Here is a 24,077-nt window from a genome sequence, read left to right as displayed (position 1 = left end):
AGCATACATACCCACACTGCTAGACTTTACATAGGCACCTTTCAAATCAGACCCAATAGACACTTCAGCCTGCCCATCAGAATAGATATTTATTGCAGGGAAGGTTCTGGGTTGGACTGTCTGCCTTGAGCCATTTGGAAACTGAACTGGCTGGAGCAGATTGCAAGGTTTAGGTTGTGGGAGAATGACTCAGGCTCCTTTCCAGCCTAAAGCAATTAACCAGTTGTTGGAAACTTGAAATATTGGACCAAATTATATTACCTAAGTTGAAATAAGCACCCCTGAGAATAGATCACGATATATATTAAGGTACATGTATTATGCAAGGGTTGACATTCCTATTTCTATAGCTTATGGACCAGCCTTGGAATCTTCACTGAGAATAAATTTGTTGTTAGTACGTTTTTTGGTATTTGTTTTCATTGGTTGATATATATGTACACTATTAGCACATTCCCAAAGCCATTACCCTCTAAGATTGGAACTGCCAGAAACATCCTTGACAAACTCATCAATAGAAACACTGAACACTTAAAAACAGTAGGTATTTTGTATGGAACAACTGTGGAGTTTGACCTAAAGCTGAGGATATGCTTTAAAAAAAAAAAAAAAAACAAACCTCATTTATTCACACATGGTCTTATGTGATCCATATAGGACCCCTATAAAGCACACACGGTATGTATTATGGTATAGTAGTCCCTGCTTATCAATGGGGGATACGTTCCAAGTCCCCCAGCGGATGCCTGAAACTGGGGATAGTACCAAATCCTATACATACTATGTTTTTCCCTATACATAAAAACCTATGATAAAGTTTAGTTTATAAATTAGGCACAGTAAGAGATTAACAACAATAATAATAACATAGAACAACTACAATATACTGTAATAAAAGTTATGTGAATGTGGTCTGTCTCTCAAAAATTTCTTCTTGTACTCTATCACCCTTCTTGTGATGATGTGAGATAATAAAACACCTATATGATGAGATGAAGTGAGATGAATGACATAGCATTAGGCTACTATTGACATTCTGAGGATTTGTCAGAAGAAGGATCATCTGCTTTGGGTGATCCTGGATCATCCAGCCATGACAATGTCTATGGTTAGATGTCAGGAACAGATTATGTTGGTGGTTGGGGGTCCCAGGCAGGATGGAGGCAGAGGGCGTGAGATTTCATCATGCTAATCACAACAGCATGTAATTTAAAACGTATGAATTGTTTATCTCCAGAATTTTCCATTTAATATTTTCAGACCGAGGTTGACCAGGCATAACTGAAACCTCAGAAAATGAAACCGAGGATAAGGATGGACTACTGTACTTCCAGTCTTAGCAATAAATGACTTGCCCAAAGACAAACAATTAGCAAGTGACAGAACCAAGATTTGCTTTCAATGTTTTTCTATTCCAGTTCCTGAACCCTCTTTGGGGATACACAAATTAGAGATAAGCACAAATAAAATTACAAGAGACAATTAGAATCACAACCAATTAATCTAATCTATAGAATTTAAACTGTTACTTAAGAAGACATAACCTACAAGACTGAAACATTTATTGCATTGTGTTACAAATTCACATTTCATTGTTACTCTCTCAGCACTGGGCTGGTAAAAAAAGATTTTTGTACTTGATTCATTGGTAAATATTTATTGACCACTGTTCTGTGTGGGAATGTTGAATTGGACTTTTTTCTTTCTTTCTTTTTATTAAAATTAACTTGTAGAGTTGAGTGAGTGTCCAGTCATTCCAGCAAGTTACATTGAATTTTGTTGCCTACTTTTCCATTTTTCCTGGGTAAAGGAGGGAAAACCTGAACACTTGGTATGGTAATTCTCAGTCTGTTCTTCAAACCTCTGCTACAAAGTTCCATTCTCTCATTTATAAAATAGGTATCACTTATTGACCATCTATTATATGCTAGGTGTTCTACATTACCAGTAATCTTCACATCTCTGTGGTTTGGTGGGTATAGTTATCCTCATTTTTATGAATGCAGTTAGTCCAGGTATACCTTGGAGATATTGCAGATTTGGTTCCAGACTACCACAGTAAAGTGAATATTGTAATAAAGTGAGTCACATGAATTTTTTGGTTTCCTAGAGCCTATAAAATTTCTGCTTACACTATACTGTGGTCAATTAAGTTTGAAATAGCATTATGTCTAAAAGAAATTGTACAGGGGTACAATTGTACAGGGCTTCCCTGGTGGCGCAGTGGTTGAGAGTCCGTCTGCCGATGCAGGGGACACGGGTTCGTGCCCTGGTCCGGGAAGATCCCACATGCCGCAGAGCGGCTGGGCCCGTGAGCCATGGCCGCTGAGCCTGCGCGTCCGGAGCCTGTGCTCCACAACGGGAGAGGCCGCAACAGTGAGAGGCCCGCGTACCGCAAAAAAAAAAAACAATGTACATACCTTAATTAAAAAATACTTTTTTGCTAAAAAATGATAACCATCATCTGTGCCTTCAGTGAGTTATAATCATTTGACTGGTGGAGGGTCTTGCCTGGATGTTGATGGCTGCTGACTGATCAGGGTGGTGGATGCTGAAGGCTGGGGTAGCTGTGACAACTTCTTAAAATAAGACAGCGACGGAGCTTGCTGCATCAGTTGACCCTTCCTTTCACTTGAACACTTAGAGGCCATTCTAGGGTTATTAACTGGCCTAATTTCAATATCACTGTGTCTCAGGAAATAAGGAGGCCGAAGGAGAGGGAGAGAGATGGGGTAACTGCTGGTCAGTAGAGCAGTCAGAACACATTTACCAATTAAGTTTGCCGTCTCATATGGTGTGGTTCATGGTGCTCCAAAACAATTACCGTAGTAACATCAAAGACAACTGATTGCAGATCACCATAACAAATATAATAACAATGAAAACAGTTTGAAATACTGTGACACAGAGACCCAAAATGAGCAAATGATATTGGAAAAAAATGGTGTAGATATACTTGCTTGACTCAAGGTTGTCACAAACCTTCAATTTGAAAAAACGCAATGTCTGTGAAGCTCAATAAAACGAGGTATGCCTGTATAGCATAGCAGTGAAACAAGATGAAGCAGGAGGCTTGGATCAACAACAGGGCCTTCAACCAAAATTACCAGGGTTTGAATTTGAATCCATACTTACTAGGACCAGTTACTTCATTTCTCTGTTCTCCCTTATGCTCATCTCTAAAATGGGATAAAATTATTTGAACTCATAGAATTATGGTGAGTGTTAAATGAATTAACATGTGTAAATGGCTTATAATGCCTGGGCTTCTACTGATATTCAGTGAATGTTAGCTACTGTTGCTAATTTGGTGTGCCCCGGGGCTGAATCTGAGGGCCTCTTTTCTTCTATGTATATATATATATGTATGTTACTCCTTAGGTGACCTCATTTAATCCTTTGGTTTTAAATATAAAACTATACTGATGACTCCAAAATTTATACTTCCTGCCAAAATGGTACTTCTCAAATGTAAGTCAGCTCGTGTAACTTCTCTATTCAGAACCTCCAGTGACTTCCTATCTCTCCCAGTGAAAAAGCCAAAGCCCTTACCAGGACCTATGAGGCCCTATTGATCTGTCCTACTTTTCCACTTGCTTTCTTTTGTGCAGCCACATGGGTGTGCTTGTCGAAGACTCTCAAACACTCTTGCTCCTCAGGCTCTTTGCATTTGCTGTTCTGCCAGGTATGTTCCTCCCCAGATATTCAAATGACACATTCCTTCACTTCTTTCAGGTCCCTGCTCAGATCCCATCCTATCAGAGAGGCCATCCCTGACCACCTTGAATAAAGGAGAATTTCCCTTTCCTTTTCTTCTCATCCAGCTTTATTTTTCATTATGGTATCTGTTACCATTATGTCTATTTTATTTTATTTTCCAATGGTCTGTTTTGCCCTCTAGTATGAGAGCTGTATTAAAGCAGGGACTTTGTTTTGTTCACAGCCTCTAAATCAAGTATCTGGCATGTGGCAGACACTCAGTAAATATTTATTGCCCAGCTAATAAGTGTCCGAGTTTCCTACCCAAGTCGGGCTCCCCTCAACGTCTCCTGCTCTTCTGTCCCACTAATCTGCATCCCCTGTGAGGGAAGATACATCAAATTACAAATATACATCAGTTCTTAGGACTTATCTTTAAACTGGAAATTTTATGCATATTAGGATCAATTTGCTGTTCAGCATAATTTAACAAATATTTACTGTACCCCAACTACATGCTCTTAAATAAGAAACAATGACCAACCCACTAAAATAGGTAGAAATTTATCCAAGAATCTTGAAGCCCCAAAAAAGTAAATATTTGTACTTATGGATCTCTAAGTTCAGAATTATTATGTGTACCTAAAACTAATACAATGCATATGTCAGTTTATCTCAGTTTTTTGAAAGGCTATTTAAAAAAAATCTCAAATTATTAGGTTTATTTATTGTATCAGAATAGAACATTGGTCATCCCTGAAACTTCCTTTCTCCATCTTTCTCACTCTCAGTCCACTCATTTACTTAAACCAAATTTCTAGACATTTTCCTAGATTTCTTTTTCCCTCATCCTTCACATCCAATCCATTTGCAAAGACTGTAAACTTTATCTACAAAACTTATCCTGAGACCCTTTGCTTCTCATCAGTTTCACCTCTCTAAAACCTAGTCCAAGGACAACTGCACCTGCTTAGACTACCAGGAGGATTTCCTATATGCTTTCCTTCCCTTCCCGTTTTCCACCTAGCAGCCAGAGTGATCTTATAAAAATGTAAATTACTTACCACTTCTCTGCCTAAAAGCTTCAGTGGTTTCCTTCTGTTATTCCTCTCTAAGTTATTCCTCTTAGAAAAACATCCAAACCCTACCCTAGCCTACAAGCCCTACTTGATTTGGTCCTAATCACCAGTCTAATCTTCTCTCTTAGCATTTTTCCCCTTATTCATGCAGTCTGGTCACACTGGCCTTCTTTCATTTCTAGGAGCACAATGAGCCCTTCCCTGTCCCAGAATACTTGTACTAGCAACTCCTTGTCATTTGGGTCTCAGTTTAAATTTCACCACCCCAGAGAGGCCTTCCCTAACTTCTTCATTTCAAGTGGTCCCCTCTTCTCCATTCACTCTTTGTTGTGCCAGAGAGTGAACTGCATTCACTTATTGTGCATTGCACAACTGCCATCTAATATTTCCTTCTATGTTTGTTTTGGTTTTGTTTTTTTGTTTTTTGCGGTACGTGGGCCTCTCACTGTTGTGGCCTCTCCCGTTGCGGAGCACAGGCTCCAGACGTGCAGGCTCAGCGGCCGTGGCTCACGGGCCCAGCCGCTCCGCGGCATGTGGGATCCTCCCGGACCGGGGCGTGAACCCGTGTCCCCTGCATCGGCAGGCGGACTCTCAACCACTGCGCCACCAGGGAAGCCCTTCTATGTTTGTTTATTGTCTGTCTCCTTCCAGTAGAATGTAAACTTGATGAAGACAAGGACTTTGCTTTATCAGCAGTGTTTATAACAGAGCCTAACACATAGTGGGCACTCAAGGAACACTTGTTGAATGGGTAAATCTTTGTCTCAATTTTGATAGCTTATGTAAGATCACAATAATTTTCTAACACAGCTTTAATAACTCTGTCACATCCATGTTCTCATTGCTTCAACCCACAAAAGGAGCAGTATGCCAGGGGAAGGATTCAGGTTCCCCCTATTTCTTGGCAACCACTAGGTCAACGTCTGGACTCAGTTTAGTAGTTCAAAACCATGAGACAAGGGGGGAAAGACGGGCAGAAATGAATACTCCTGAAGTGACCAATTGTCATTTCCCCACTTAAAATTTTGAGGAGAGAAAGAAAACAGTTCTTAAAATCGAACACTTTTAGAGTTGGAAATGTTCGAGAAAGTAGGTGTGGACAGAAAAATGTTAGATTGAGGGAGGAAAACTAATTCAGAAGGAGGTAAGAGAAAGAGCTCACACCATGCTGATGGTTGCCTGTCAGTGTTCAGGGTTCTGGGCTTGGGTACCACATCTTATAGGTAAACACTAAGGAAGAGAGCGTGATGGGGTGGGGTGAGGGTGAGAGAAAGGGAGGAGAGGGAGACCAGGGCGAGAGGCGTGAAAGAAAAGAGGACGGAGCTTAGCGATACAAAAGCAGCCTCGGATCTTGCCGGCGCTGCAAGCGTTAAGGGGAGGCGGGGAGTGACGCGGTTTGCGTCTGGAGCGGCTCCTTGGAGTCCCCAGCATCCACCGCCGGAGCCTCGCCTTCCTTTCTCCCTCTGCAGACGTATCGAGACACAAAAAGAGAGGCGACCCCTGGACCAGCGCGAGGGACCCACCCGCACCATGACCGAGACCACCAAGACCCACGTTATCTTGCTCGCCTGCGGCAGCTTCAATCCCATCACCAAAGGGCACATTCAGATGTTCGGTGAGTCCTCCCGCCCACCCCCGGAGACTGCTTCCGCCTCTCTCCTTTCCCCGGCACCTGTGTTTCCCAGGGCGTCTGACGGTAAGGCGAGTACCCATCTGGAGAGGTGTGCTGGCTGATCCAGCTGGTGGGAGGTCAGCCCCTCTATTCTGGGCTCCCGGGAGGGGACGCAGACTGTGCTTCCGAGGCGTCACTCGCTCGGGCCAGACCCTCCTCGCTGGGGGCCAAGGGGTGGGGGAGGGGAGGGGCCGGAGGGGAGTGTTGGTTCGGATTGGTGGGAGGTCGAGGTTTGAGAACTGGGGTGCGGTGGTGCGGTGGTTTGGCTACTTGGCCGGTGAGGATCGGGATGGGGGCAGAGGTTGGGGCGCGGAGAAGGGAGAAGGGGGTTAGAGATAACGTGCTGTTTGTTTAGGTTGGGCCGAAAGCTCGAAGGAGTTAATGGTGTATATGCTTCAGAGACACAAACACACACAACACACCAGGAACAGGGCTGGGCTTCAAGGAGATTCGTTTATGGTTTGGCTGCTGGTTCGGGGCGGCCCGGAGCAAATGTTTGAGGGTTGTGGACAGTGGATTGCGCGCGCGAGGTGGATGGCTTAGTGAATGTGGAGGTGGGGAGCAGGGGGCGGGGGCCTGGGCTTGGCTGCCGGGACCCACCGCCTAGGAAGGGGAGAGGGCGGGGCGGTTGCTGCGGGCTGCCCTTTGCGAGCCGGTGTTGAAGGATGGGGCCCAAGTTGGCTGAGGCTCTGCCCAGGTTGGCGATGGCTCCCACAAGGTTTGAGGCGTGCGAGTGTATGTATGACTCTGTGTGTGTGTGTGTGTGTGTGTGTGTGTGTGTGTGTGTGTGTGTGTGTGTGTGTGTTTGGGGGCTGGGCGAGGCGAGGGCGCATCATCGCGCGTTTTTTTCAAGGAGGCTTTGTGGCGAAGAGAGAGGCCGAGTGAGCGGGGGCTCCTGGCTGCTGGTTGGGATTGAGAAGTGGTAAGGGAAAGGTGATCGTTGCCTGACAGAGATCTCGGGCCACCGGTGGGTAAACGGCGGGGCTTCGCTGCTGCTCCAGGAGGACCCAAAGGCGCGGGGGCTTGCGCGTTTAGACCCTGAGGGAGGCACGCGGAGGTCACTTTTGAAGCAGGAATTGGGGAGAAGTTAGAAGTCGGGATGCTTTTCTTCTGGCAATGAGAGAAACGGGAAGAGGAAAGCGAGTGGACTAGGGATGGATGAGTGAAGGGTGGGAGGCCTTGCGCCGGCCGGCCAGTGAGGCGCTATCCAGAGACAGCGGTGCTGAAACGCAGGGCGAGCTGGAGCCGGCTGCAGGCACACGTGTTTACCCGGAGCCTGAGGATTGCGTGGGCCCTCCTAGGGCTGTTTAGTGAAAGCCACATCATATCGGTAAAGACTGGGAGAGGTGGCTTAGAATAAAAATATTCCTCTCTTAAACCTAAAAGGTGAGTTGAACTGGGCACCCTTATTAAAAACCTCATGGAAAGAATATACTTTGAGCAGAGTGCAGATCACATAGGCACATTTATAGGATCCAAGGAGGGTGACTGAGGTAGCCATCCCTTCCTCACCATACTTTCGCTTTTAAAAGTGTTGTATCAGGAGCTGGTGCCAACTTACCTATTAAATAAAGACTTTTGTTCTAGCATCAAAGTAGACTAGAGCATCTCATCAGCCTTCTGAGGGAATATCAGTGCCCTGAAAACACTCTCCTTTCACTTTCTTTTGATTCTGGTGTCTTCACCCCTGTCCTTTTTTTCTTCTCTGTCTGTATTTCCTCTGGCCATTTTATATGGCTGTACTTTATTCCTCTCAGTTGCCCAGACAGGGAGGGACTTTCCTCTGGAACTCCTTGGCTCTAGTAATCTTTAGTGGGCCAGCAGGTACTCCTCCTTTCTTCCTGGGACTAAGGATGTACCTAATTCCACTTGTGTTGGATTGCAGGAAGGGTAGATTCAGATTGAGAACCAGGGATTTTGTTTTGCAGCTAAAGAGAGTTTAGTAATGGTGATAAAGGCTTTTGTTAAGTTGATGCTGACCTGCCAGTTCTCCATGAGTTTAGAGGAGAGAGTATAAGGAAATAGGTATGGATTACAGCAGGGAGGTTTAGACATAGAATAGGTGAAAGGAGACTTTGACAGTAGTGACTTTTGCTTGTTATTGGAACTGAAGAAGAGGAGAGAATATCAACAAAGACTTTTGAGTGTCCATGAGTTATGTGTAATCCAGAGAGCAACATGGAAAGAGGACACGGTATGCTCACTGTGGCTTTAAGGAGCTTATAACCTAATGAAGGATTTAGCACATATACATTGAAAAGGAAACAGGAACAAGAACACAAAATACATATTAAACAATTTTTTTTTCTGTAGAATCTCTTATGGGAATCTTTGAGCTAGTGATAAGTTTCGTAATTTATTTTTGTAGAGCAGCTTCTCATTTACAAGGCATTTTCATCGTGTATGTCACTTATTCTTAATAAGAAGCTTACAAGAAAGGCACCATTATCTCCATTTTACAAATGAGAAACTGATGTTCAGAGGCTAAGTGGCTTTCTTAAGTGGCTTAAGTGACATGGAGCGTGGGTGGCAGAATTGAGACTGGAACCCCACATTTCTGATTCCTCTTGAATAGGCCTTTGCACTGTAACAAAAGCAGAAGGAACTGCTCACTAATCTTCTGACTCAATAATTCCATGAACTCTATTTCCTTCAAACATATACTAACAGAGATTAGAATTCAGTTGCCATCAACTAAATGAGATTCCTAAATACGCATTTCCTTAAGAGCTCTTTCCCATCTCTAAAGAAACCAGGCATCCATGACATATTTTCTCCTTTGAAATGGCTTTAAAATTTTTCCCCCAACAATACAGAAATAATTAATGCAATAAAATTATCAAACTTTTAAAAGATGCCTGCAATTTGTAATAGAAAAAAAGTATAAAGATGCAAACAGGACTTTGAAATTAGACACCTTTAATAGAGCTTCTATATTTTGAAATACAGTTGCTTACCAAAGAAAAAAGAGACTATAAACAAAACAAAACGAAAAAGTGTCATTCAGAACGAAAAACTCAGGCTTCGTCTCTGTAAAGTAGTACTTGTCCAGTTCTCATTATTTGTAAAGTAATTTAGAATGAGCTTGTCTTTTTATTCTGAAAGGGGAGTTGATATTATTCCTATTTGTGGCTATGGGAACATATAAGAAAAAATTAATATTAAAAATTTATTTATTTATTTATTTACTTATTTATTTATTTTTGGCTGTGTTGGGTCTTAGTTGCTACCCATGGGCTCTTTGTTTTGGTGTGTGGGCTTCTCTCTAGTTGTGACGTGCGGGCTCCAGAGCCCTGTATTCTACACTGCAACTAGAGAAAGCCCGCGTGCAGCAACAAAGACCCAGTGCAGCCAAATATATATATATAAATGAATAAATTAAAAAAAAATGGGTAGTGAGAACTTTATAAATTGTTTTCCTTTGTGACACAGGCCATCAACAAAATATATTCAATAAAGATACCTGTTCCCAATACCTTATGCTTATAACAAGGGAAAGCTATTTCTTTTCTTAGTAGTCATATATTTTCCATTTAACTGTGCCACTAGAACACTTCTTCCACCACTCCCCCCGCCGCCTCCTCCTCCTCCTCCTCCTCCACCTCCTCCACTCTTCTGTTACCACAACTAGCTCCTACTCATCTTTCAGATTTTAGCTTCAACAGTACTTCCTCAGGGAACCTCCAATGACTCCTCAATTAAGTATGGTTACCCTTACTGACATTTGACATTTGATCCCACATCACCTTATACTTTCCATACCATAACTCTAATCTCATTCTGTGCTTCATGACTATTTGCCATGCTAGACAGTAAGATTTATTAAGATAGAAATCATGCCTGGTTTAATCATTGATTTACTTCCTAGTACCTAGCATGGAGTAAGCTCTCCATAATAGTATACTATAATAATAATTGCAAATAAAGGATATTTATTTATTTATTTAAACATTGTAGCAACTGTAATTTTCTTTTTAAAGTAGTTATGTATTCAGTATTTTATTTATTTATTTTTGGCTGTGTTGGGTCTTCGTTTCTGTGTGAGGGCTTTCTCTAGTTGCGGTGAGCGGGGGCTACTCTTCATCGCGGTGCGCGGGCCTCTCACTGTCGTGGCCTCTCTTGTTGCGGAGCGCAGGCTCCGTAGTTGTGGCTCACGGGCCTAGTTGCTCCACGGCATGTGGGATCCTCCCAGACCAGGACTCGAACCCGTGTCCCCTGCATTAGCAGGCAGATTCTCAACCACTGCACCACCAGGGAAGCCCTAAAGAATCTTTGCTTCATAATAGTTGCTGAATAAATAAAAAATAAATGAATGTCGTTCCAGGTGGAGGAATCAGCCATGCATAAAGGGCTGGGGTGATGAGACAGAGAGCCATGACATTAGAACAAAAAAAAGTTCAGGATGACTCAAGGAGGAGGGGATTGAGAAATAAGACTGGGAAGTTAGATGGAAATCTGATCAATTATGAAGGCTTGTAAGTCATATTAAAGAATTTAGATTTTATCCCAATGGCAGTGACAAAATATTGCCTTTTTTAAGTAAAGGGATGTCATAATCATATTGTTAAGACTATGATTTAATTGAATTTTGAACGTAAACTGGTGAAGGGCAAGGATGGAGATGTAGTGAACAGATGGGCACCTATTTCAGCAATACAGAGTTCAAGTCAGAGAAGACTGTCACCTTGCTCAGGTTGGTGGCATTTGGGATGGAGAGTGAGTGTATTTGAAAATATTTAGGAGGTAAAAGAGATCCTTATTTGGTGATTTGATGGGTGGATGATGGCAAAGTAGTCCAGGGTAACTGGCAGGTTTCCATCCAAAGTGGATGAATAGAGAACATTGGAAGAGAAGCAGGTTTGGGCTTGGTGGGGAAAGTGAAGCTTCATACTTCTTACTCTAAGATTTTGGAAATAATGTATTCTAACCAAGTACTAATGCAAAAGAAGGAAATACCTAAATTCAAAGTCTCTTTGTAACCTGGGACATCTGAAACTTCTAATGAAAGCTCCTAGTAGGTTTTATTTGGATTATTCAAAATTCTTCATGCAAGAAATATATTGAAATTCATTAACATTATGGAAATAAAAAGATAAAGAATTTGCCAGCTTTTTTATAAACTACGAGATGGGAGAAAATCAAGGTCCTAAAGTTGACTCTTTTATAATGTTGAGGATGTGAGATTGGAAACAGTTGATGCAGTTCAAAAGACCATTCCAGAACTTGCCCATCAATTTGGTGATGGCTGTAATAATATATTTAATTGAATGCTTGGGAATTCTAGTTCACTGATAAGTTGAATGTCCTCTAATGGAAACTCATGGATCACTCATGGTAGTTTCACTGGCGAGAGCTGTGTCTACTCATGACGTGAGAATAATGGCTGAAAAAGAAAATTTAGATATTTTTGTCCACATGAACAGGTAGTTTGATTTACTTTCTCCTGCTGAATTGATTGACTGAGCCCCACGTGGACACAATTATGCTAATTACGATAGGCAACTCTCCCATCTAGAATGCATCCCAGACCAAGGAACAGGATATAACCAAGAAGGTTGATGTACTGTGAATTTTGAAATGAAGAAATATTAATTTTCAGATTCTCTTCTCTTTTTGTTTTCCTTGATCTTATTCTACATATCCAACCCTTTATGCTTAAAACTATCAGAATTAAGAGATTCATATGACTTTTAAGAAATAGTTCAGATTACTGCTCAGTAGGAACCTCCTTTAAAATGTTATGAGTCTCAAGAGAAACACTTCTACACAAATTTCCAGTTTTAGACCAAGTCAAATGAACAGCCTAAAATGCAGAGGCAAACTAAACTAAAAACATAACCGGCAAACCCTCAGGTCTGGATCTCTCTCTGTTTCAGAGAGATCCTCAGACAAGAGAGGAAAATGCAAAACTAGACGGATAATCTATATTTTCTGTTATTTTTCTATTAATAGGTAATAGTTGTGAAAGTAGTCTATGCATGACTGGGAAAGGGAATGAAAACCCTGTTTTGAAAGTGTTTCTTTAAAAAGATTCAAATCTAAATTTTACAATATCATTGTCCTCTCAGCCACCAATACAGTGTTGTATATGTAGTGGGTGCTTAATCAATATTTAATGATACTATGAAATACACACTTTCCAGTAGAGTTCTCGTTCATTTCTAAAGAGTTTTCAGATCATCCTGAATTGCTCAAGAAAGATCCTAAGGGCACAAAGGAACACATTAAATATTTTTTAAACACCAGTTTAAAAAAAAAAAAACACTCAACACACAAAATTTTGGTTAAACAAAGGCATTTAAAATAATTCTTAAGGATCTGATCTAACAAACTAAGAACTGGGATATAGGAATGCATTTTAGAGAGAATTACACAACTTTATTTATGGATGTGTTCCATATCTCAATATATGTAAATGCAGCATCAGTTTAAAAGGAACAAAGTTTTCCATCGCCAGAGGTTTTCCAATCATAAGCATTCAAATGCATGGAACACATTTGTTTTTTTAAAAAAATACAGTTTGGCAGATAGCCTCAGAAGTATTTTAGCCTAAAAAAGATGCTTGGTGGCTTACAAGGTGTGACTAAGGCCATCCTCCCGGCTTTGGCTCCCTCCTCCTTTTGTACAATATCTCTATGGTTTATGAACTCTGCAGCAAAGGCAAATATTATAAACACTACCAGCATCATCACCTTCCCCATGATCATTTTAATAATGGAGTTAACCTTATTTGAGCTTCTTTAAAATCTACTACCATTAAACTGTTTTCCACTAAATCTATGGCATAATTCTCTTTAGTTCTGAACAAGTGAGCCAACAAGGAAAATTCTTGTAATCTGGGGGATAAGGGAGTAAGAGGAGGAGGCAGAAAATGAGCAAGACTCAGAGGCTAACCCCAGGAAGCAGTAGCAGCTAAACAGCACTCTTTCTCTGCTCTCTCTCCTGCATCATGTTGCCTCCACGTGGGTCACTATGCTGCTACATATTGACCTCACTTAATACTTACCAGACAGTAGGAGGGTGAGTGAAGTATAGCCCCTAGATAAGGCTAAATGCTTATAGTTTTTCTCTTATTCCAGTTGCTTAGGTCGAAAACCTTGGACTAATGCTTGATCCTTCTCTCTTTGCACATCCCATCTATGGCAGCAAATGTTTTTGGATCTATCTTCAAAATAAAACTAGGACCAGTCACTTTTTCCCATCTACAGCCCTGATGTAAGCCACTGTTACAGTTCGTTTACATCATTGCAATAGCCTCTTAACTGATCTCTCTGCTTCTACCCTTGGCCCAACACTAAATTCTCAACAAAATAGCTGAGTGATCCTTTTAAAATGTAAGTCAGATGTACGTCAGAGCATGTTGCTCCTTTGCTCAAAATCCTCCAATGGTTCCCTATTTCATTCAGGGTCAAAGTCATTTTAATGACCTACAAAGGCCTCCATGATCTGCCACCTTTCCCCTTTCTCCCCCTACCTCATCACACCTCTTTCCAACCTCATTCTTAGCCAACTTCACTGACCTCCTTGTCTTGGCCTTAGAGTGTGCACTGAATGTTCTCGCTGCCTGGAATGCCCTTCCCCCATATATCCCCATGTCTAATTGACTCTCTAAGTCTTTGTCCAAATGCAACCTTCTCACTGTCTACTTGGCAGGTCCTACTCCCCTGATCACATAGTTTAAAATCACAGCTCACACACTCCCAGTCCCCCTTGTCATGCTCTACTTATATCTTTTCCCCTTACTTCTTATCCCCTTTTAACAAAGCATGTTATTTATCTGTTATATTTATTGTTTAATGTCTGTCTCCCCAACTAGAATGTGAGCTCTTCAATGGCAGGGATCTTTGTTTACTCGGCTCACAGATGTTTCTCATGCTCCTAGAAGAGTTCCTAGCACGTAGTAAGTACTCAATAAATGTCTGTTGAATGAGTGAATGAATGAAATGTTAGAATTACCTACCACCCTGACCTTAAGTCTAGATCCTTTCTGTGGTAGGAAGGGTAGAGTCTTAAAAGGACTCAGTATGCGTTCATTCATTCATTCAGCAAATGTTTATTGAGTTACGAATGTGCCTCTGGCACCATGCTAAGCCTCAGGGATATGAAAATTAAAGGCATTCCTTCTTATGCCTCAGGGAGATCATCTTCTGTAGAGGAGATAAACTACACGTAGCAGTTCAGGTCATAGTGCTATAAAAAGAGGGGAGGATGACATACAGTGAGAACATAGAAGAAAAAATGATCACTCTAGACATGGTGGGAGGATCATCAGGGCATGTATTAGTGAGAATGAGCTTGAAGGTAGGAGCTGCCCAGTGGACAGGATGGAGAATGGCATTCTGGGCTGAGAGCTGGGTACATGTAAAGGCCCCAACATCATGGCACATTAAGGGATCTCCAGGGAGCTTGTTAGATGACTGGAGTGTGGGCTGGGACAGGAAAGGGCAGGAGACCAGAGAGCCAGAAAACAGGTTTTGGCAGGGGTGGAGGGTAGGCACCAAAGAGTTTAGACTTTACTCAGCCCTTTTAGTGATGGGCAGAGGAGTGCATTCCAGATGTGGGACCTACATCCCAAATGTCAGTGTTCCCTTTATTAGGGCTCTGACACCATGATTTTTTTTTTTTTTTTGGCGATATGCGGGCCTCTCACTGTTGTGGCCTCTCCCGTCGTTGCGGAGCACAGGCTCTGGACGCGCAGGCTCAGCGGCCATGGCTCATGGGCCCAGCCGCTCCGCGGCATGTGGGATCTTCCCGGACCGGGGCACGAACCCGCATCCCCTGCATCGGCAGGCAGACTCTCAACGACTGCGCCACCAGGGAAGCCCCTGACACCATGATTTTATCTAAATATTTTAAAGTTATTATTTTTGTATCACTTTTCTAAATATGGAGGGCTTTTTTCCCCCATGATTTTAAAATTTTGTTTATTTATTTATCTATTACTTTCTGAAATGGAACCATTTGTCCATTCTACTGAAAGAATAAATAAGTGGGGAATTATACTGCTGTACAACCCACCTAAGCAAATAAACAACCAACCAACCACCTCTCTCATAGGAAGTTGTTCTCACCTAGGTTCTAAATGTAGCCCTTCTGCACTTCAGTGGGATTGTTACAGGAAGGGGGACCCCTTTGAGGGCCCGAGGGTGGGCTCTTGTCTAACACTCAGAAAGACACGTGTGTGTGTCTGTGTGTCTGCTCACAAAGCAAGAGACTCTATTGGGAAGGGGTGCCTGGGCGGAGAGCAGCAGGGTAAGGGAACCCTGGAGAACTGCTCTGCCACGTGGCTCTCCGTCTCAGGTTTTATGATAATGGGGTTAGTTTCTGGGTTGTCTCTGGCCAATCGTTCTGACTTAGGGTCCTTCCTGGTGGCATGTGCATTGCTCAACCAAGATGGATTCCAGCAAGAAGGATCCTGGGAGGTTGGTAGGACTGGCATCTCCTCTCTTCTTTCAACCTTTACCCAGTTCTTCCGGTTGGTGGTAGCTTGTTAGTTCCGCCTCATTCTTTAACAGGACCTCCTGTTGCAAGATAACTCATGCATGTGGTTACTATGATGCCAGGCCGGGGCAGGCGGTTTTGGTCAGTTGTTCCCCTAACGGTATGGCGCCTCATTGTTGTTAGAGTATTTTCAGATTTGGTGAACTCAGTTCACCCTAGTGTGATCTTCCTTGATTTTTAAGCATTTGTATCATGCGCCTGTTCTCTTTCCCCTAGGCTTAATTGTCTGAAGAGTGAGGACCACTGGAGATCCTTTTCTCTGACACTTGTTTTCTGCTCTAATCCTTTCAGGAGGTCTTGAACAAGTATACTGTATATCTGCTCTTGCTATAAAGCTATGGGTGTCCGTGACTTTGAAATTTACTATATCATTTTAAAGCCTCAAATAAGTGACATTCTATTGGGGGATTGGGTTTCCCAGTGCTTTATTCTTCAACATTTCTTCAACCCTTCATCTTGGTACCCACAAAGAGGTGGAATCCTCATTCCATGGAGCACTGAGATTAAACTACATCAATAACTGTTCATATCTCTTTTGAGATATTTTATGTGCTGATAAATATTTAGCAGTGTGTGTGGTTCATCACAAAAACTACAAGATCTTCAAATTTTTTTTTTTAACTTAGAGACTGTCACCCATTATAAATTAAAATTAAGAAAGACAATGTAGTATTGTACATATGAATTTAAGCCATAATTGCCTCATTTACCATGAACCAACCTTGCTAAGCACAGTTTAAAAATTATTTACTTGTTATGCCCCAGGGAGTCAAAGTTTATAGATAATACATGATTTTCCCACCCTGTGAAACATGTTGATAAAGAGTGGGTAAATGTCTCAGTTTTTCTTATTGCTTCATTATTTCTCTCATTAGTTCCATTATATATGGAATTTAAGAAACTGAATTGCTATTGTTTTGAGAATATACTTAGTCTCCTTTAACCTTTGTTTTGTCATCTGTAAATAGGGTGATTGATATAACCCAGGGGTCAGCAAACTACGGCCTGCCAGCCAAATGTGGCATGCAAGCTAAGAATGGCTTTTACATTTTTAAATGGTGGTAAAAACATAAAAGAAGAAAAATACTTTGTAACACATGAAAATTTCCTGAAATTAAAATATGAGTATTCATAAATAAAGTTTTATTGGCACACAGCTACACTGCTTCACGTGAAAACTGTCCATGGCTATTTTCAAATTACAACAGTAGAGCAGAGTAGTTGTGACAGAAACTGGATTGCAAAGCCTAAAATATTTACTGCTTTCTGGCGGTTTGCAGGAAAAGTTTGCCTATCCCTGGTGTTGCCTACCTCTAGGGGTTGGAATGGGGAGTGAATTTAAAGGGTTCTAAAAATATAAAGTGCAGTTGAAGTCCATTACCCAGAGGAACTCTTTAATGAACAATTTTCAGTCTAAACTAAATCTCTAAAAAGACTCATTTAAGCAGCAAATGTAGTTTCAATTTCATAATTGTAATTTTTCTGGCTGACTGAGTAAATGACTGTGTTCACAACGGGGATGATTTTCTGGTGTTTGGTTTACATTGGACATTGATTAGCCCCTCTGGCTAATGTTGCACGTTTATCTGCTGCTGAACATTTGATGTACTTTCCCAGAACATCCTTTACCTCAGGGATCCCCAACCCCCGGCCTGCAGACCGGTATGTATCCGCAGCCTGCAGCCTGTTATGAACCAGGCCGCACAGCAGGAGGTGAGCAGCTGGTGAGTGAAGCTTCAGCTGCCGCTCCCCACCGCTCCCCATCACTCGCCTTACCGCCTGAACCATGCCCCGCCTCCCACCGTCCGTGGGAAAATTGTCTTCCACGAAACCGGTCCCTGGTGCCAAAAAGGTTGGGGACCTCTGCTTTACCTGATTCACGGCTGCCTCCTTCTTTCAATCTAATATTTTGTATACTTTATATTTGAGGATTTTAAAAAATCAGCACATCAATTGCATCAGGCTTTTACAGGCTGCTCTTGCAGTCACATCTCGGTTTTCTGCAGGATCTCGCCTGCCTCTGAACTCTGACAGCACTCGGCTTGTACCTCTGGTATAGCCCTTAGCACACTGTGCTGTGGGTTGTAGCTATTTCAGTCCATGTTTCATATTCTCTATCAGATTTAGGCCCTTGCCCACGTCATAGGGCTCTTTGTATCTCCTACAATGCCTAGCACAGTGCTCTAGGCACGTGGCAGTTACTATAAATATTTAGCAAATGAATGAATGATTGAACTGTTAGGAATATTCAGAATCTCAAACTTTAGGCAAAATAGGTGATGAGAAATCAGACAAGAATTTGGAAACCAGGAAACACAGGGAAACAGAAATTCAAGTATGACAGAGTCAGAAAACAGGACAAATGGCAAACGTTTAGGGACTTCAAAACTGAGATGGATTGTTACCTCAAGATAGGAAGGCTCATGTGTTATAAGAAGGGAACCCTATCCCAGAGTACAGCCTTTCCAGGCATCCACAGGGGAAGCGGCAAGTCGTGTTTGGGGGCTATTAAGTTTGTAGCTTGGCAGGAGTAGAAAATGTGGGTCAAGGATGAAGGTGAATCCTGAAACTATCCACTGGGTGCTTCAGTCAGATGTCTGGTACATCCAGCAGTGGTTTCTCAGTGAGGCAAAAGTAGGTTTGGGGATGACAAAGGAGTTAAGTTTTACTTTTATTTATTCATGGTTTGAAAAAGGTTTTATGTACATGGCACCTGGCACAGGGAAGCTTTGTATATTATTTACTCTACTTCATACAAACAAAATGGACAAAAAACCTTGGTTTGTCAATTGTAAGTTTTCATTTCAGAAATCACAGAATCTCCATTTGGAGGAGATTTAAAAAATCACGCAGATCCTCATCCAGTCCTGAAATCTCCTTTAAAACATCTTCGCAAGTGTTTGTCCAGACTCTGGCTTGAGATCTTCTAGAGCCAGGGAATGCACTATTTTCCAAAGCAGCCGAATAGCACTTGGCACAGTTTTACTTTTTTCAAGATTATTTCTTTTATTGGGCTGACATTGACCTTCCTGAGACTTCCATGTGTTGGCCCTAGTTCTTTTCCTTGAGATCCATGGAACAGGTCTAATTTGTCTTCCTCTGTTTGTGAGACGTTCGTATAGCTGAAGACAGCTACTCAGCCCTCCTCACCAGTCTTCTCCGTAGGCTAACAAGTTCCTTCAGCTGGACATCTATTACTGTTTCTAAGTCTTCATAACATCCTGGCTCATCTTCTTCAAACATATCTTCATTGTCTACATCCCTCTTTAAACGTTATGTCCAGTTTGTGATGCAGCATTCTGATGTGACATGATGTGTGCTTTCTTACCTATTATTGAACGTAGTTTATTGGATGGTCCCCTTATTTGTGGCACTGTGTCTCTCTAATTGAATCAGGTAAGGCAACCTATGGCTAGCTGCATGCTGAAATGTCCTGACGTTCTGAATAATCAATCAATTTGATGGACTACACTACTAAACTTAGTCCAATTTATTTTAAAATCTGCCTGGTAAAACAAAATTGATTAGTATACTGCCAAGGTGGGTATCTTCTGGAACTTTGCAGGTCAATGCACATGCTTGGTTGTATGACATGTAACATGCTGCCTTCAGAATAAGAAAGAAATTTTTCAGGTTCTGGAACAGGGCTGACACTAGAAGTCTCTAAATTGTTGAATTATCAAGTTTCTTAATATTTCATTTCAGGGGCTTTTTTTTTTTTTAGATGGGTTCTGTTGAGAGCTCCAAATCGACTCTTGGCCATGTTTGAAAGTCCTGGTTTGGGGACTGAACTCTGAACCTTCCTCCTATCTTGTCTAGCTTCTCCCTTCACAATTGTGCTATTAGCACTGCCGTATTCCCAGGGCTCCCTTGAAAAATGCTCTTATTCCCTGCAGTGATGACTTTATCCCAACAGAGGTGGTCAGTGTCACATTTAAATTGGGCAGATGGAATCCTTAAGAAAACAAATAACAAAAAAGTAATTTTCCTTATGGAAATTTCCAAATACGCAAAAGTAAACAGAATTGTATAACGAACCCCAATGTACTTGTCACCCAACTTCAGTAATTATCAATTCATTGCCAGTCTTTATTCATTGGTACTCCTACCCCTACCCTGCCCTATATTCTTCTGAAGCAAATCCCAGACATCCTATTGTTTCAAGGTGAGATCCTTTCAGCTAGTATATATTTGCTTCTCTGTCTATATGACCTCCATTTACAGACTGGATCTTTCTCCTTTCCATTTCATGTTTGTTTCCTCGACAGTTTGAGTTGCAGACAGGGCTGGTATGGGGACAAGGTCTAATTTCCATCTTTGAGTAGATATAATCATACCTTCACCCCAGTCAACAGTGGGTGACACAAGCATCAGTGTTGCCTTTACCGCAAGGGGTTTATGGTCTTTCCCATCTTTCTTGCGTCATGTGGGGCTTCCAAGGCGCCCCTCCAGAGTGGAACTCCCACTGGACACAATGGGCCATTCTTCCATGACATGCAACATTCGGCTCTTTATTCCTTGTCATTCAAAGCCATGAATGTCTGTGTTAGATGTTCCTTCCTACATCAGTGGTTCCCAACCTGGGGACTCTGAACAACCAGGGTTTCTCATAAATCAGAATAAGGGTCTGAGAACAGTTTCCAGTATCTCTAAGCATATGCAGTCACCCTCAATATGGCACAGGCTATGTGTCAAGTTTCTGGGCTTTTGCTTGCATTATTATTAGTTTGGTGAGATAATCTCATATTGATCAGGAGTCCTGCTTGGTAGCTATAGATGTCTTTGATGAGCCAAAAAAAAAAAAAAAAAAGGAATTTTTTTTTTCTTCCATTTCTTCATAAGAAGAGCAAAATAATTAAACAAATTCTGTCTGGGGACAAGGTTGGCTCCTGCCAACCTTTTTGGATTCTGGGCTTCTATTTGGCCTGCCTTTAACCTCTGTAGAAAATTAGAATAAAATCCTTCTTATTGGTCCCTTAATCCTTCCCTTGTGTTGTTTAAAATCAGCTTTTCAAAGTGTATTGTCATGCAGTCGTGTTATCATTTGCATTTAAATGTAGTGAATAAAGATCTCCCTGTTGAAGTCCCTGGGGGATGTCTAAGCCCAATATCCCAGTTTGCCCAGTAAATCTTATGGCTCTGAATATTGTAAAAGAGGCTTGAATAACTTCTCCATATGGAATTTGCTCTTCCCAGCTGCACTTGTTTTGTAAAGATTGGTTTTTCGTGGTTTCATTTGTGGTTGTATTGAGCTCTAACAGTGGATGGAGAAGGAATGAAGGGGACCTGGTAAAGACAAGTCTCCTGAGTGGGGCCACCCATCACGGCCATTTAATGTAGTTTTTCTGGCCTGGCTCCTCTTCACTTGCTCCCATTCCCCACGCAATACAACCCTCAGTAATTTACACATACACATTTCTTTTAGATGCAAATTTGGTTAATTTCAGTCTATTGTGATCATAATTCTTGTTTGTATGTTTAAAGAAATGCAGAAATACATTGCGTTTGAAAAGGCTGGGAAAGGGAAGAGGAATAAGAAATGACACTGTTTATGAGGAATCTCATTTTATTGTATGACTATAGGTGTGGGGAAAAGTTTGAACTTTAGAAATTAAAGACATGGGGAAGAGAAAAAAATCCAGCTTGAAAATTAGGTGATCTCTCAGCTTTCTTTTCCTTTTCCTTTCCATAGACTTGAACTATCTCCAGAGGGCATTTGCCCAAAGGCCTCTGTGGGAAATGGAACCACTGATAGACACTCTGGCCTGTGTTGTGACCAACTCTGTTCATCTCCATCCAATACATAATCATTAAAATCTAACACATGAGCTAACATTTATCGAGCACTTACTTTGTGCCAGGCACTGTTTTAAGAGCGCTCCTTGCCTTACCTCATTTAATCCCTACAACAATCATATTATCATTCCCATTCAGCTAATGATCAGAGAGGTTGGGTAACTTGTGTCAAGCCACACAGCAAGTGCATGGTGGGCAGAAATGTAGACCCACATGCTCTGACTCTGGAGATCACTGGTTTAACTACTGCAAAACACTGCCTTGCTCGTTTGTGTGAAAAGGGACCCTCAGCACTACATTTGGGCATGTGACAATGCAGAAACAGAGGCTAGGCCTCCTCTAGCGCTTGCATCTACTATGTGGGCCAGAGCCAGGGTTTGTGGGCAGAGAGGCTGGCACTGCTGGGGATCCTGCCCAAGGCAACCAAGTGTGGTTGGGCCAGAGGACTCTGCAGACCACCAAGGAGACCTGTGGGCAGTCCAGAGGACAGAGTGAGGAGCAAAGAGAAGGACCTGGCCCAGAACCAGGAAGCACTGGAGGGAAACAGGAGAAGATTGGGAGCAAATCAAGAAGGGCCTGGGCAGTGACGGTGAACAGAGTGAAGTAGCCCTGCTCACCATTTTGCTTACTTACAGGCACAGGGTCAGAGTGGACAGATATAAGTATAAAATTCTCTTCCTTCTTTTATATTGTAGTTGGCAAGAACATCTACAGATAATTATTCAGTAACCTTCCTCCCCCCAACACACTGTAAAATGAGTATAGTAATACCTACCTTTTGGGGCTGTTGATTAAAGGACATAATGTGATATATTGTAATACCACCTTTTTTGACCACTTGGCTCTCACCTTGGGCCCCAGTGCATTATTGCACACACTGAAAAAGCACAGATCCAGTCTCTAGGTACTAAGTGATATAGATTTTACCAAACATTTTACCAAGAGATAGCAGGGGTTACAATGTAAATCACCAACAATTTCCAAAATATTTCACGCAACTTGAGGGAGAAGAAATTTGGTTCTTCCCCGTATGGCAGCAGGTTCATATCTCTTCTTCCAGCAATTTCTCCCCACCTCCCCATGTCCTTCCCACAAAATGCCCTCGGTCCCCCTGCCCTCACTTCCTTGGCCCAGCTCCCCCTCCATCCCCTCCATCACCTTTCCCATGGCTCTAAGTCCCTTGGCTGGCCTATCCCACTGAGCAAGCAAAAGCCACCACCACTAGTCAGACTGTGCCCAGCTGTAGTTCTCCAAGTATGTCCCAGCCACATATATAAAGGATATAGTCCATCCTGCCACATACAGAGTTTTTAGCAAACTATCTGGCCCACAGTAAGTGATGGATAAATGGGGGTAATAGTAGTTGTTGCCAGTGTCTGTCCCGTGATGTCTTGCCTGGGCGCAGTCACCCTGGAGGTCTGGTTGCCAGTGTTTGTGGAGGATTTGGGAAATGGCTGAAAGGCAGAGGAGGGTAGGTGATTGCCATCCAGGGACATTGTGAGCGGGTGGGGATCTCCAGAGGGACTGCCTCCTGTCCAGGACAATTTGTAATTCTCCTTTCTGTAATCACTGGTGGCTTAACTGTCAGTGAGAATAGAATGACTGGCGAAGACATCCCACCCATTCCCGCTGGGCAGAGCACCTCATTTAGACGTGAGTCCTTGGTAAGTCCTGCAAGGTAAAGCTAGGATCGTCTGTACCCCTAGTCTCCCTGCAGAAGAATCAGCTTTGGCTGCTGCTGGAAGGATCTAGGGCCAACAGTCAGGTGACTGCTCATCCTCTAGGAGGGCTGGCAAGAGAACTATGGTTTGGGGCCACATTTTTGTTCCTGTCTTCACCCTATTGACCACTGGAACTAATGGTGACTTCGGGTAGAGAGAGGCTCCACAGAATGGGGAATAATCAGATATGCGGTTGGAAGAGGCTCCAGAGGTCATTCAGTCTCTTATTGGATACTTTTCATGACGGGGAGCTCATTTCCAGGCTGTTTGATTGCTGGACAGCTTCATTTGTTAGAAAGCGCTTCTGTCTTGAACAAAATCTGTGTTCCCATAACTTAGGGTTGAATGTCCTGATGCCATCTTCTCCAACTGTCAACCAGGCTATTTTATTTAGCTTTTCTATCACCCCCATTCCCTAGAATCTAGAAAGAGAATCTTGAACATTTTTATTTTTCAAATGTATAATGATACATTTTGTAGTATTTCCATCCAACATTTGGAAGCACTGTCCACCCCGCTGACAGAGGAAGGATTTGTGGGTAACATGTTAATAAGTTATTACTGGGCATCTCTAAATAGCTGATCTTCTCCATTCCCCATCAATTTCTA

At 42.3% G+C, this 24,077-nt stretch overlaps 1 protein-coding gene across 1 annotated transcript in view; it reads left to right on the top strand.

Moving 5' to 3' along the window:
* NMNAT2 (nicotinamide nucleotide adenylyltransferase 2) overlaps positions 1-24,077 on the top strand; it is a 189,799-nt gene that overhangs the window by 33,890 nt on the left and 131,832 nt on the right. Inside the window, exon 2 of the mRNA XM_060035178.1 lies at positions 6,248-6,393. Within this exon, the coding sequence (XP_059891161.1) occupies positions 6,309-6,393 (85 nt within the window). The 5' untranslated portion in view covers positions 6,248-6,308. The remainder of the gene's footprint in view (positions 1-6,247; positions 6,394-24,077) is intronic.

Source organism: Delphinus delphis, chromosome 1, assembly GCF_949987515.2.
Source record: "Delphinus delphis chromosome 1, mDelDel1.2, whole genome shotgun sequence".
NCBI classification, from domain to species: domain Eukaryota; kingdom Metazoa; phylum Chordata; class Mammalia; order Artiodactyla; family Delphinidae; genus Delphinus; species Delphinus delphis.
The sequence above is the reverse complement of the archived record's forward strand: the minus strand, read 5'-3'. Positions and strand labels throughout refer to the sequence as shown.